Raw genomic sequence first — 15,207 nt, 5'->3', positions numbered from 1 at the left:
TAGGACAGAGAAGAACTTCCCCATAGGGCTTCCCAAGCTGTAATCTTTCTCCCATGGAGTGGCTGGTGGGTTTGAACTGTCGACCTTTTGGTTAGCAGCCAAGCGTTTAACCACTGCACCACCAAGGCTCCTCTGGTTCTCCCCTAGAGCCTCTAAAAAGGAATGCAGCCCTGCCAACACCTTAATTTTAGCCCAGTGAGAACCACTTGGACTTCTGAACTCCATAACTGTAAGACAGTAAATTTGTATTGTTTTAAGCTACCCAATTTGTGGTAATTTGTTACCGCAATAATAAAAATACAGTTGTATTTCCACATTTACTATATCATGGTTTTTCATTACACAATTCCTGGTGTTCACAAAGAGTTAATTTATTGGAGAAGCTTTTTCCAGATTCCCAAGGTATGTGATATATGAGTTAGACTGGTGATAGAATTTCCATAATTTATTGCTTTCAGGAGTTTCTCTTTTATGAGTTCTTCCACATTTTATCAAAAATGTTTTCCACATTCAGTGTCTGAATTTTTTATGTTTCTCTGACATGTAATGAGGTAAAATTTATTAGTGAAAACACCATCATATTCTTTCCTAAGGTTCTGGACCTGTAAGAATGTGTGACAGCAATGGAGATCTTACCTCCAGGCAAAGGCTTACCCAACTAAGCTACATTTCTACCCAGTATGATCTAACTGATGTTTAATAAGTCTAACCACAGAGGGCTCCTCAACACCAACTGTATACAGTGTTCCTGTCCTAAATGAGCTCTCTGATATACAGTGTGTAGGGAATCCTTGCTAAAAAGGCTTTTTCACATTTCTGGTATCCAAAGTTTTTTTCCTCTATATAGTATCTGTAACATACAAGACATAATTTATTACTGAAGGTCTTGTCACATTCACTGCATTTACAAGGTTTATTTCCTGGGGAAATTCCCGATTATTTACCAAGGCTGGACTTCTTGAAAAGGGCTGTTCTACAGTCACTACATTTCTACCCCCTAGGAGCTCACTGATGTTCAATAAGGGCTGAGTTCCTGCAGAAGACAGTTCCATGGGTGCCGTATTCACAGGGTTTTGCTCTTGTAAGAGTTCACTCATGTATAAAGAGCTATGACTCCCTGAGGAAGGTTTTCTCACCTTTAGTGAATTTATTGCTTTCTCTCTGCTATGAGTTTTCTTATGTTTAATGAGGACTGACATATGGGCAAAAGCTTTGCCACATTCACTGCATCCATACGGTCTCTCTCTGGTATGAGTTCGCTGATGCTGAATGAGCTTTGATTTGCTTCTGAAGGCTTTTTCGCACTCACTACATTCATAAGGTTTCTCCCCTGTATGAATTCTTTGATGCTTTGTCAGGTCTGATTTAAAAAAGAAGGTTCTTCTACATTCACTGCATTCATAAGGCTTCTCTCCTGTGTGGAGTCTCTGATGTGCAATGAGGTATGCCTTCTGGGAAAAGGCTTTCCCACACTCATTGCATCCATAGAGTTTCTCTCCAGTATGAGATTGCTGATGTCTGTTGAGTCGGCACTTCCTGATGAAGGCTTTTCCACATTCACTGCATACATACGGTTTCTCTCCTGTATGAGTTCTCTGATGTACCATCAGCTGTGACTTTCTGGAGAAGGCTTTCCTACATTCATTACATTCGTGGGGTTTCTCCCCTGTGTGAACTCTCTGATGTTCAGTGAGCTGAATCTTCCTCATGAATGTTTTCCCACAATCATTGCATTTGTGGGGTTTCTCTCCTCTTTCAGTTTTCTGATGTCTAATAAGTTGTGCCTTCCTGGAGAATGCTTTTCCACATTTACTGCATTCATGTGCTTTCTCTCCTGTATAAGTTTTTGGGTGGTCATTAGGCTGTGACTTCGTGCTACTGGGTTTAATACATCCATGGTACTTAACTCCAGGAAAAGTTCTATCATGCTTCATGTGGACAGATGATTTCGCATATCCACTAAACTCATCAGAATCCTTTTCTGCATCTCTTCTATTTTGAATAACAAAATCTAAAGGAGATTTCAAACTTTTACAATGTGAACCAAATGTATTCTGTTTTTGTTTTACAGGAACTAGATTTTTGCTTAAGTCAAGATTATTTCCAAATGCATAATTTTGCTGACATCTTTCCAAACTTTTAAGCTCATTTTGGTTTTCTGGTTGCCACTGCATTTGGTCAGTTGCCCATATTTCTTCTAGAAAAAAGAAAAATGAAAACATCCATAAAAAAGATACAAAAATCCCATGGTTTAAGGCTGGGTTTTATAAGATCCCAGTCTAAGAGAAACACACCTTATGGAAATGCACCCTATGCTCTGTGGGAAAAAAAACCCCAAACAACAGTATTATAGAACAGAAAAAGAAAAAAAAAAATCTACTGTAGAAACAATGATGGATAGTCTACAATGAATAAATAGAACATGGGCTACTTTCCAAACAGGACCTTGCAAAATGGAGACAGAAGTAGTAATAGAAAAATATTACTATTGGAATAGAACAAAAGAAGATGAAGAGAAATCTGATCCAGGATTGTAGGGGATGGATCAGTTCATTCAACAAACATTTATTGAACAAGCTGGTGTTTGGGATGTTTGAGTGACTAACATATTCTCTGTCTTCATGGAGCTGTCATTCTAGTTGGAAAAAAAAATCACCAGGTAAGTAAAGAAATAAGAAAATTACAGAATGTGAAAAATAATATGAAGAAGGTGACAGAGAAGTATAGGTCAATCTGAGATAAAGTAATCATCCATAAGAGATGGAAAGATGAACTGACCTCACAGGATAAGAATGAGCACCATTATGCGAAGAACTAGATGAAGAACATTCCAACAAGAAGAAACAGCCAGTGCAAAAACCCAGAGGCAGAAAAATCTTGGGCATGATCAAGAAACCTAAGATAGGCTGGTGTACCTGGAATATCCTGAGCTTGATGAAGCAGGACTAGATATATCTGGAAAGGTAGAATTGAGAGTATGCAGCTCTTGTAGGAAGACTTTCAAAGAAACTGAATTTATGCTAAGAACAATGGCAGCAAGTCACTGAACACTTTTTGGCAGGAAAACATGTTCTGAATTGATAGTTTCAAAAGGTCACATGGCTATCTTACAGAGAGCGAACTGGAGAGATGAAAATGTAGAAGAGAAAAGAAAGGAGGCTATGGTAGAGTTTAGGCAAGAGATAACAGTAGCTTGCGCATGACTGACTTACCTCGGAGATGGGGAAATGTGCAAAATCAGAGTAACTACTGTGGAGGAGGAAAGACAGGACTCACTGTTGGAATGAATGTCAGAGATAGTAAAAAGAAAGACTCAGGATAGCTTCTAGGTATAAGGCTTAAGCAGCTATGTAAGAGTTGATGGTATATAATAAAATGAGAAAGATTATAGGGATAGGTTTGTTATTTAGGGGAATCAAGTGCTCCAATGTGAGGATCATCAAGCTTGAGACGGTAGTCTTGGGAGGCATTTATGTCTTTTATTATATCTGAATGTCTCTTGATATATATAGAGTGGTGGTCTTCAACTACAAGGGTGAAAGCGGAATTGCCTAAGAAGCCTTTCCAACTTGATATGCTTATGTCCCTCCTGTATCTAACAAGGAAACCCTGGTGGCGTATTGGTTAAGAGCTATGGCTGCTAACCAAAAGGTCGGCAGTTTGAATCCACCAGGTACTCCTTGGAAACCATATGGGGCAGTTCTACTCTGTCCTATAGGGTTGCTATGAGTCGGAATCAACTCAACGGCCACAGGTTTGGTTTTCTGGTTTCTATCTAACAACTCAGAAACAAAATCTCCAGAGATAAAGCTTATAGTCTGTAAAAGCTTCCACATAATCTACACACATCCCTGATTAAAATGCAAAATAAAAATTAAAACAAAAATGAAATGCAATAGAATCAAACCAAGCCTATATTCAAGAAAGATGTGATGAATGGATGCAAGTGATGTTGCCAGCGAATTACTATGTCATCTACACTTGATTAAGGAAGAGTAATATACAGATCCTTCTTTCTATATCGACCAAGAAACCTCACACCAACCAGTAAAAACAATGCCATATAACATATGATCATGACTGAGCTAGTGTGGTAGGATACAAAGTAGACTTAAAATTCAGGAAAGAAGGTGTTCCAAGTGCATACTGGCATAGTCAAAAAAAAATTCACAGAGATTAAAAAAAAAAAAAAGCTGAAATTGAAAAAAGGCAGTATCTGGATAGAAAATTCTTTAAATAGTTTAGCTTATTAGTGCATACTGTCTACCTTGAGTATTGTGATCAAACTGACAACAGCAACTCAATAGGGTAGATAGGAAACTTAGGAGTAGTGAGTTTATGTTAAAGGAGGAGGAACAATTCACAAAAGGAGGGTGAAAATGGTTATACAAATTGAAGAACGTAATCAACGTCACTTAATTTTACATGTTGAAACTGCTGAGTTGGTGTGCGTTCTGCTATGTATATTCTCAACAACGACAACAAAAATAAAGTATTAAAAAAATAAAACAAAGAATCTGTAGCATGATCAAATGCGAAGATGCCAATCCTCATGATACTCGATATTATCTATAGCATTCAACAAAATATACTACTGCCTCCTCCTTCGAACAATTTTGACACTTGTTTCTGGGACATTTCTTTTCTGTAGTATAACCTGCCCTCTAATTCTGTATTTTGCCTGCACCCAGAATTATCTTGTGAAATCCTACTTGCTTCAGCTTTAGTATCAGAAACTGGGATCCTCTTTCCTCTCAGATAATCTTTTTTTTCCCTTGGGCATTTTATTTATGTTCTGCTAAACTGCCCTGCACACTGGTGCCTGGCCACCTTTGTGCTGCCTTACCTATCTATTCTTCTCTATTGTGAAGGTCTCTGCTGTTTTATTATTTTTTCTAGTTTTGAAAAGGCCTTCTGAAAATTCCACACTCTCAGTTCCCACATCAAACTAGACCATGATGTATGCTTCATTGCCCCAGTTCCTACATACGTTGATTTCGATTTTTCTGTTCGTTCCTTTTGATGTCATGGCTGCATTCATCTCTGGGTGTTGTTGTTGTTAAGTGTCATTGAGTAGGTTCTGACTCATAGTGACCCCATGTACAACAGAATGAAACAGTGCCTGGTCCTGTGCCATTCTCACAATCATTGCTATGTTTGAGCCTATTGTTGCAGCCACTCTATCAATCCCTCTCATTCAGGGTCTTCCTCTTTTTTGCTGACCCTCTACCTTACTAAGCATGATGTCTTTCTCCAGAGACTAGTCCCTCCTGATAACATGTCCAAAGTATATGAGACAAAGTCATGCCATCCTCGCTTCCAAAGGAGCACTGTCGTGCAATAAATTACTTAATATGGCCCTTCTAGCCATGGTCTTTGTGACTCACACACAGTGACTGAGTGGGACTATGCAAATAAGGTATATGGTACCAGTGATGGTTCGGATTATAGGTCAACTTGGCTAGGCCATGATTCCCAGTATTGTGTGGTTGTCCTCCGTTTTATGTGTTGTGGATCCTGACCTCTACATGTTGATGGGGCAGGACAGGTATAAGGGGTGTCTTGGGTCACAGCCTTGCAGGACGGTGTGACTCAAGCCCCACCTTTACTAAAGTTATGCCCTTCCCTGGGGTGTGACCTGCATCTAACATATATGTGTGTGTCCTGGTGAGGCTCTCTCTCTCTGCATCTGGATCCTGCATCTGATTCATGATCATCTGACCTCCCCAGAGGCCCGCTGTCTGACCTGCCGATTCCGGGGTTCGCTAGCCTCCAAAGCCCATTGGGCCGGCGGCCTATCATGTGACTTGATTTGCCAGCTTCCGCAACCTTGTGAGCCAGCAGCCTGTGGTCTGAACTGCTGGTTTGGGTTCGTCAGCCCCTGCAGCCACGTGGGTCAGGGGAAACCTATGCCTGACTCAAGTATTTGGGACTTGCCAGCCTCCACAACTGCATAATACATTTCCTTTATACAGTTTGTGAGTTCTGTGAGATGTTGCACCAAATTAAGAGAACCCAAAGATGGGAGGGAGAGTGCTGAGGGGAAAGGGAGTAGCTGATGTTAGAGATGATGGAGTGGTACAGCAGCTTGGAAAAGTTGGGACATTTGGGACATCTTTAACCTCCACCTCATAGGAACCAGCTTTGTGCTAATCCTTATAAAATAAATGATTTGTTTAAGCACTCTGGCTGTACTTCTTCCAAGACAGATTTGTTTGTTCTTCTGGCAGTCGATGGTATGTTCAATAGTCTGCGCCAATGCCATAATCCAAAGGCATCAATTCTTCTTTGCTCTTTCTTATTCAATATCCAGCTTTTGCATGCACAGGTGGTGACTGAGTATCATGGCTTTGGTCAGGTACACCTTAGTCCTCAGAGTGACATCTTTGCTTTTCAACACTTAAAAGACGTCTTTTGCAGCAGATTTGCCCAATGCAATACATTGTTGGATTTCTTGACTCTGCTTCCATGGGCATTGATTGTGGACCTAAGTAAAATGAAATTCTTGACAAATTCAATATTTTCTCCGTTTATCATGATGCTGCTTATCGGTTTAGCTGTGAAGATTTTTGTTTTATGTTGAGGTATAATCCGTACTGAAGGCTGTAGTCTTCGCTCTTCATCAGTATGTGCTGTAAGTCCTTTTCACTTTCAGTAAGCAAGGTTGTATCATCTGCATCCTGCAGGTTGTTCATGAGTCTTCCCCCAATCCTGATGCCGCGTTCTTCTTCATATAGTCCAGCTTCTCAGATTATTTGCTCAGCATACACAATGAATAAGTATGGTAAAAGGGTACAATCCTGATGTACACCTTTCCTGATTTTAAACCACGCAGAATCTCCTGTTCTAAGGACTGCCTCTTGGCCTATGTACAGGTTCCTCATGAGCACAATTAAGTGTTCTGGAATTCCCATTCTCTGCAATGTTATCCAGAATTTGTTATGATCCACACAGCCAAATGCCTTTGCAGTGTCAATAAAACACAGGTAAACATCTTTCTGGTATTCTCTGCTTTCAGCCAAGATCCATCTGACATCAGCAATGATATCCCTCGTTCCACATCGTCTTCTGAATCTGACTTGAATTTCTGGCAGTTCCCCGTCAATGTACTGCTGCAATCATTTTTGAATTATCTTCAGCAAAATTTTACTTGTGTTGTGATATTAGTGGTATTGTTCGATAATTTCTGCATTCTGTTGGATCACCTTTCTTTGGAATGGGTGCAAATACAGCTCTCTTCCAGCTGGATGGCCAGGCAGCTGTCTTCCAAATTTCTTGGCATAGATGAGTACCTCAGTGCTGCACTTGTTTGTTGAAACATGTCAAGTGATATTACATAAATTCCTGGAGCCTTATTTTTCAGTAATGCTTTCAGTGTAGCTTGGATTTCTTCCTTCAATACCATTGGTCCTTGATCACATGCTACCTCCTGAAATGGTTGAATGCCAACAAATTCTTTTCGGTACAGTGACTCTGTGTATTCCTTCCATCTTCTTTTGATGCTTCCTGTGTTGTTCAATATTTTTGCCTTTCAAAATTGTAACTTGATGCTTGAATTTTTTTCCAAGCCACCACAGTATGACAAACTGACAGGTGTGTGGAGCATCTCTGGGTAAGGAGCGTTAACACGGTGGAATTTGATGAGAACTATGAGGAGTTAGTGTTGGTTGAAAAAGCAAGAAGTCCACATATATTTAGAAGATAAGAACTGAGCCAACTCGAATGAGAAGGATCAGGACTTAGGAGTTCTATTTACTTACGAGTATCTATCAAAGTACAGACATCTTAAATCTTCAGTAATGTAGGATGAAGAACTACTTTATGCAAAGAATTTAGTCTTTGTCCCTGGTTCCTGGGAAATAACCTCTAAACACTGAGAGGGCTCAGAAAGGGCACTGGCAACACCAGAAAGAACCACCATATGATAACAGCATGACCTCCAGGGAGGGGAAGGGGGCTAGAGATTCAGTCCAATCATGTGGTCAATGATTCAAACAATGAGGCCTACATAATAAAACTCCAGTAGAAACTCTGGACAGTGAAGCTCAGGTGAGCTTACTCATTAGTGATGGACATCAATGCACCCTATGTGTCTCTTCTTTTATATCCTTTTTGCTATAAAATGAGGAATCGTAAGTATAGTGCTTTCCTTAGTTCTATGAATTGTTCTAGTGCATTACTGAACCTCAGAGAGTTGTGAGAACGCCCAAATTTACAGCCAGTTGGTCAGAAGTGTGGGTGTCCTGGAAAACCCTGAGCCTGTGGCTGGCATCTGAAGTCTGGATACACAGGGCACTCTGGAGGACTGTTATCTCTTAATGTGTGAAGTCTGGACCTAACTCCAAGAAGTTAGGTTTAGAAGAACTAATGCTGTAGTTCATATCAGAACAGAATTGCACTGATATTACAAGTTCATATGACTACATTCCATGATGATGAAAACGAATTATCTGGGAGAAAGGAGGATTCTAGTTTTTCATATAGAAAGTAGAAAATCATGCAGCAGCTGCCCTGTGGCTGGAAGAATTCAGAGGATGGAGTGTGGATTAGGTATTAGAAGAGGAAGTGTCAATTTCGGAGTCTCCACCAGAGAACAGAGAGCTTAGACTTTGTGAATGAATTAAATTTTTATTATGAGAATCAAATAGAAGATTAAAAAAAAAACACGGAAAGGAAGGAATGAGAATAAGCAGATACTTACCCCGTGAGATGAGGTGTATGGTTTTTATATGAACTAAGCTAAGGTGGACTGTCAGGAGGGGAAATCAACCCTTTCAAAAGGGACAGAGATATGAACAAGCACACAGCAGTGCTGAGTGCAAGGTTAGCTGTAGGAGATGAGAGGGGCGTTTTCACAGCAAGGAAGGTGGACAACAAGAAGTGAGACTGCCTCAGAAGAAAAGGAGAAGATTTGAGGATGCTGGAAAGAATGGAACCAGGCAAGAAATCAAGGTCCTACATGGACAAACTGTGATCAGATTCAGAAGAAAGAACAAAAGGGAAGACACTGTTCTTTAATAACAGGCAAAGGAAAACAGCCCTAGTAAAGAAGAGATGCTGAACGTGTTGAGCTTTCTGGGGTACCAGCTGGTGCAAGAAAAGTTCTATAAAAAACATCTCAAAAGTATTGACCTTTTACTGACCACCTTGGATTTTGGTGTCATTTCTGCCCATTGTCTGGCTTGTCACTCACTCACCTGGACTGGTCCCACTGTGGATTACTCCCTCCACTATCCATGGTGGTACTCCTTGCTCCAACATGAAGACTGAATCTGGTTTGGTAGCGGGGTACCCTGTAATAAGAAATCACTGAACACCTGGCACCAAATATTTATGCTTGGAGAAGCTATGGAAACTGGAGAAAATTATATTTCAGGGACCGTGTTATTTGTGTTTTACTAAGTAAAAACCTTTTACTCAGCAGGGGAAAGAATACACTGTAGGGTCACTGATGAGAATAAAAGTCTCTGACCTCCAGTTCTTTAGTCCAAACACTAAATATTCATGGGACCCTAAAGATTTCACCAAATGAGAAAGAAAAGAATTGATGAAGCCCACAGTGGGTGACCCCGTGATGCTGTCCTTACCTACTGATACTAAGTTGTTGTAGTTCTCCAACATCACCTCCTTGTACAGGTCCTTCTGAGACGGGTCCAATAACTGCCACTCCTCCCAGGTGAAGCCCACAGCCACATCCTTGAATGATAACGATCCCTGGAATAACACATTCCAACGCAATCTGAGATGGATATCAATACATGATGTGGAAAAGACGGACAGGAACACATTCTGCTCATTTGCCCCACGATAAATTGTGCACACTGCGATATTTCAGCTACCATAGGACATGGATTTCCCCGTTAGTTCTTCCAAGCCTAAAAAAATTACTAAAGCAGTATTTACATAGATGTACAACAATGTGCAGTAACAATGTTCATCATTTCACTGTTATAATAGTGAAAAACTATCCATAATCTAACTTTCCATCAGAAGAAGAGAGGATAAAATTACAGCACCTCTATACCATACAAACATTAAGATCAATGAGGTGATGTATCCACACTGACTCCAAGGCATTCTTAAATGAAAAAATTCAAGCCCACAAGTAATATATGTATTTTATGATCCAAACATGTAGAAGTCCTTAATACATAGAATTTTATCTGTATAAGTACGTGTATGTGTACTGAAGCCTATGTAAGTATACACGTAAGTACAGATATACTCTACCACACGTAAATTCACAAAGAGACTGGATGGAGACCCAAACTATTCATATTTGTTACCTTTGGGTTGGTAGTTGGGCAGGAAAAAACAGGGGATATTCTCTTTTTCTACAAATACTCCTGTTTGCTTAAATTTCTTGCATGAAAATGTATCATTTGAGTTATTTAAAAAAAAAAAAAGGAATAACTGGCTCTGACTTCATTTTTTTGAACTTGGGGTTAAAGAAGGTATCAAGGGAGCACTGTCAATATCTGTACTTCAAGTTTTTATCAAATAATGGAACCCGCATCTGTCTCCTGCCAAATCAATAACCTCCATGGATGACTAGTTGAAGGCCGAGTAGTACATTCGTTCTACTGGATAATCCAGGCTTTATTACTGGATAAAATCAGACTTATCAGGAGGTTCTATTGTCAAACTACACTGATTTTGAAGAAATTTTTCCAGTCAAGTTTTGCTTTGGCATCACCCCTTAGTTTACTCTGAGGAATTTTTAACACCCAAGAACAACAAAATGTTCACTTCCCATGAAGAACTGGTTTGCCTTTTCACAGACAATGCAAATCATGTAACTTTTCATGTTATTATAACTGCTAAATAAAGAACTGCAGATATAAGTTTATATGTAAGGCTACCCACAGGCTCTTACCCAGTTACTCATCTATGTTCCAATGATAAGAACTTTGCACGAACTCTATGGTCTCCATATTTCAGTTCCTAATTTGTCCTAATTTTAAGATTGTAACTTAATTTTCCGACAGATCCTAATTTTTATCTCCGTATCCTGTCTCATTTAATCAAGCTGTCTTGTATAAGCTTCCACAAATCCATTGGGAAACAAGGGTAAAATAGGGCTAACAAACCTCACCTGGGCCTTGGTCATTTTATTCTGTTCTTAAGAAAGGACTAGTAACTCTAGGGAGTGTTCTGTCTTCTGTCTTCTCTGGGCCTTTTTGGAAGTTGTGGTCAGATATCTCAGGTCCATCTGTTACCAGAAACAATGATCTCCCAAGCCTGGAATCTCCTCCTTCTTCTATCACACAAAAGGTCTTGATCCTGTGGATTCCATAGCAAATTCAATTATAAGACATACACCTGGGGCCACAACTTTTGGCCTCTCTTGCCATATGGACTCACTCTAATATAAGGCCCCAGTATGTCTTCTGCCTCTTTAACTGCCTGGAAGCTTTTACATCACAGGGCAGTCTCCATAGGAAAATATGGAATGGGTAAGATGAATGTTTTTTTTTTTTTCTCCAAGTCAGAATACAGTAGATGTGAAAGAGGAGACTGGAAACCAAATTCAACTCATGATCTTGTCCGCTGATAAATTCTCATATAGATTCACTTTAGTAAAGGCAACATACATATGTGGCAGCTTTGGAAACTGATGTAAAATCATCTGTGCCCATATACTCCTGAAGTTTTTTTGTATGGCACTGGGACAATTACCCTAGTTTGAAGACCAAAGTACTAAACAAACCATAAGCACTGTCTTATTTAATCCTAATTCTACTCTATGAAGTACTCATTATTATCTCCACTTTAGTTGGAATCAACTTGACGGCAACTGGTTTGGGTTTTATTTGAAGCTGAAGCTTGGTGAGATGAAATGTGTTGTCCAGGGTAATGTGCCTCCTAAGTAGCAGTGTGTCATGATTTTTTGGAGTTCATGGATTATTTAGAAGTATATGGTTTAATTACTAAAGACATGGGGGATTTTCTAGTTATTATTTTGGTATTGACTTATAACTTAATTCCACTGTCAGAGGAAATGTTTGGTATGATTTCAGTCCCTTGAAATGTGTTTAGACTTGTTTTATGGCCCACCATATAGCAACTTTTTAATAAATGTTTTATCTACATTTGAGAAAAAACGTTGGGTGCAGTGCTTTATATTGGTGAAGTGTGTTAAACATATTACTTTATCTCTCAGTGGTTGGTACTGTGGCCGGCGAAAGATATGTTTTTGCAAATAAAGTTTTATTGGAAAACACCTATACCCATTTGTTTAACTATTCTCCACAGCTATTTCACACTACAATGGCAGAGTTGAGTAGATGAGGAAAATAACTGTCTGATATGAAGAGCATAAAATATTTACAAAAAAATGTGCTGACCCCTGCTAGTTTGTTGTCTACTTGTTGTCTCAGTTAGTGTGGGAAGTATGTCAAGAAACTAGGGATTTGTAGTTTCTCCTTGTATAGCACACTCTATACCCCAGGAATTCTACTTCCAGGTGTATATCCAATATAACTTTTATGAAGCAAAGAACATATACAAAAATGTTCACTGCAGCATTATTCACAATAGCTACGAGTCAGAAACAACTCAAATGTCTACTAATAGTAGAATGGATACAAATTGGGGTATAATCATACAATGAAATACTATACAGCAATAGACAGAAATGAAATACTGCTGTACGCAACAACTTAGATAAATATTACAAACAAAATATTGAGCAAAATGAAGCCAGACACCATTTCCATTTCTATAAAGTTAAAAACCAGGCAAATCTACTTTGATGTCAGAAGTTAGGATAATAATTATCTCTGGAGAGGAGGATGGAGATGAGGATGAGATGGTGGCTTCTGGGGTGCTGTAATATTCTTTTATCAGTGTTATACTTGAAAAATCATTTTAAAGAAATCTACAGATCAATTTCACTTACAAATGTAGATGCAAAAAAATTTTTAAAGTTTTTATTACAAAAAATTTCAAGCAAAAGAATAATAATATTAAATCCCATGTAGAAAAAAAAGAACCATATAATCAAACTCCACATACCCATCATGCAGCTTTAACAATTATCAACTCAAACCTAATATTGTTTTATCTATACAACTACTCACCCTTCTCCATCACTGGATTATTTTAAAGCAAATCCAAGATATCTTTTCACTTTTAGATGGAAAAATATTAAATAAAATATTAGCAAATAGAATTCAGCATTGTTTTAAAAGAGCTAATCATGAGGGACAAGTATGGTTTTTTCCTAGGAATGTAATATATTGAGAAATCTAGCATCATAAAGAAATTTTTAGAGCAAGAGACAAAGGGGGGAAAATAATAATAATTTTAAAGTAAAACAGCCTCCTGTGAAAGAAGAAAAGAAACTTGGTAAATCACTATTTCCATTTATTCAGACTATACAAAGTGCCAGGCACTACACTTGTAATTAGAGAACTTTTGCTCACTTAATCTTAAAAAGTAGGAATCACGATGAATATTTTCACAAGCGAGGAAACTGAAACAGAGATTGAGTAACTTACCCAAATCAGGGCCAGAAGCTGGTTATTCTCACTCCAGAGTCCATGAACTTGCCATCTGGCCAAAATTATTTGCAGATGATGAAAATGCCCAACTAGAAAAAATAAAGAAATCAATTTAAAAGCTATTAGCTGTAACATAAGCAGAAAGAGTGGATAACTAAATAATCAAAAAACCCCACAACTTTTGCTTTAGTATATTATGTAACATTAGAAAACAAAAAAGGGAGTGTGAGATCATATAAAAAAATTTACAATTACAATAGAAGTATAAATTATGTAGAAATAAACATAACCAGAAATGTTCAAGACACATTAGAAAAACACCACAGCAGGTCAAAAGAAACAAAAAACTTAGGTTGATGGAAACGCAACACAAATTTCTGAAAATGTTATACCTCGATCCAAGTGAAATCTACCCAAATTAAAGCACCCACTTGATGGAACATTACTACAGTTTAAAAAAACAGAGAAAGACAACTTTCAAAATAATATTTAATTGGTTATCATAGGATGTAAAAACCAAACCCGTTGCTGTCGAGCCGATTCCGACTCATAGCGACCCCATAGGACAGAGTAGAACTGCCCCACAGGGTTTTCAAGGAGCGCCTGGTGGATTCGAACCACCGACCTTTTGGTTAGAAGCCGAACTCTTAACCACTGCGCCACCAGGGTTTCCGAGAAGTGTTTAAAATTATACCAATGCCTCAGCACCTGACGCCCATGCTAAAAGTGACACATGCTAAATTTTAACACGAGTTGTTTTCTAGAGGAATATTTTGGTTGACAGGGCTGTCATTACTTTGGTCAGAATGAACCTGAGGATAAATTTTCAATATGAATGTACAGCAAGCTTGGAGAGAAAAGAGCCAGAAACGACATCCTAAAAGTAAACATATGGTAAACAATAAACACGGAACTCTCCAAACGCTGCCCCCAACACTGACCCCCAAGACTCACTTCTCCAATCACGGACACCCCAACGCAGACAACCCTTCACGCGCTACTCGAGAAGACCCCCCGACACGTCCCAACGCGAAACCCTGCGAGCTCCCCTTGCACAGGGAGCCCCCAAAACGGATCCCCCAGTTGATCCCCTAACAGAAAACCCTCTACCCCATGGAGACTCCTACTCACATCCCACAACACCGACTCCTACTAGCTCCCGACTGAACACCCGCAACGCGCTCCCCCTGGGCAGGAAACTGACCTGACCGACGACCTCCGTCTCTACCGCTAGAGACGAATCCCGGAACTCACTTATCTAAACACTTTCTCTCTGTGCACCCCCATCCCACGGTCCCACCTCCGAGGCAGACTGGACTCTCAAAAGCTTTGCGGACGGCGGTCTACTAGGGCCATCTGGCGTCTTTCCAGAAACTCGTAATCTGGCTTTGGAACGGCCCTTTCTTACGCAATATACGAGCGCCCCGTTCGCGGATACGTGCCGGGAGCGGCCATTTCCCCACCAGTTGCCGTACGGAGGGCGAAGTTGTCTAACGCCTTATGCGCAAGGCACAGGACAATGAGAAGCAATCGAAAACGACCCATTTTGCTCCATTTTCAGGCCAATTCAATCCCTGTGCTCCCCCAATCTAAGAAAGCGGAGCGGCCATATTGCTTAACGATAATTCTTGGAGGCTGAGAATCCGCACTTCCGAGGTACTACTAAGTCAGCGTAACAGCACAAGACGCGGGACAACAAGAC

At 39.6% G+C, this 15,207-nt stretch overlaps 1 protein-coding gene across 4 annotated transcripts; it reads right to left on the bottom strand.

Moving 5' to 3' along the window:
- Positions 1-287: 287 nt before the first annotated feature.
- Positions 288-15,137, bottom strand: LOC101346154 (zinc finger protein 577). Of its 4 annotated transcripts, none has more exons than XM_023736451.1 (6): positions 15,126-15,137; positions 13,503-13,594; positions 11,096-11,283; positions 9,588-9,714; positions 9,198-9,293; positions 288-2,197 (listed from the first exon to the last, which is right to left on the bottom strand). In XM_023736451.1, the coding sequence occupies exons 3-6, from the start codon at positions 11,108-11,110 to the stop codon at positions 840-842; spliced, it is 1,596 nt and encodes a 531-aa protein (XP_023592219.1). In that variant the 5' UTR covers positions 11,111-11,283; positions 13,503-13,594; positions 15,126-15,137; the 3' UTR covers positions 288-839. The 4 variants fall into 4 exon arrangements, with proteins under 4 accessions (XP_023592219.1, XP_023592218.1, XP_023592216.1 ...); XM_023736450.1 differs by lacking the exon at positions 15,126-15,137 and adding an exon at positions 14,710-14,817; XM_023736448.1 differs by lacking the exons at positions 11,096-11,283; positions 15,126-15,137 and having other exon boundaries at positions 13,503-13,832.
- Positions 15,138-15,207: the final 70 nt, after the last annotated feature.

The sequence above is a fragment of the Trichechus manatus genome, unplaced genomic scaffold (genome assembly GCF_000243295.1).
Source record: "Trichechus manatus latirostris isolate Lorelei unplaced genomic scaffold, TriManLat1.0 scaffold00087, whole genome shotgun sequence".
NCBI classification, from domain to species: Eukaryota; Metazoa; Chordata; class Mammalia; order Sirenia; family Trichechidae; genus Trichechus; species Trichechus manatus.
Note: the sequence above shows the minus strand (reverse complement) of the source record. Positions and strands in the feature narration are given on the sequence as shown.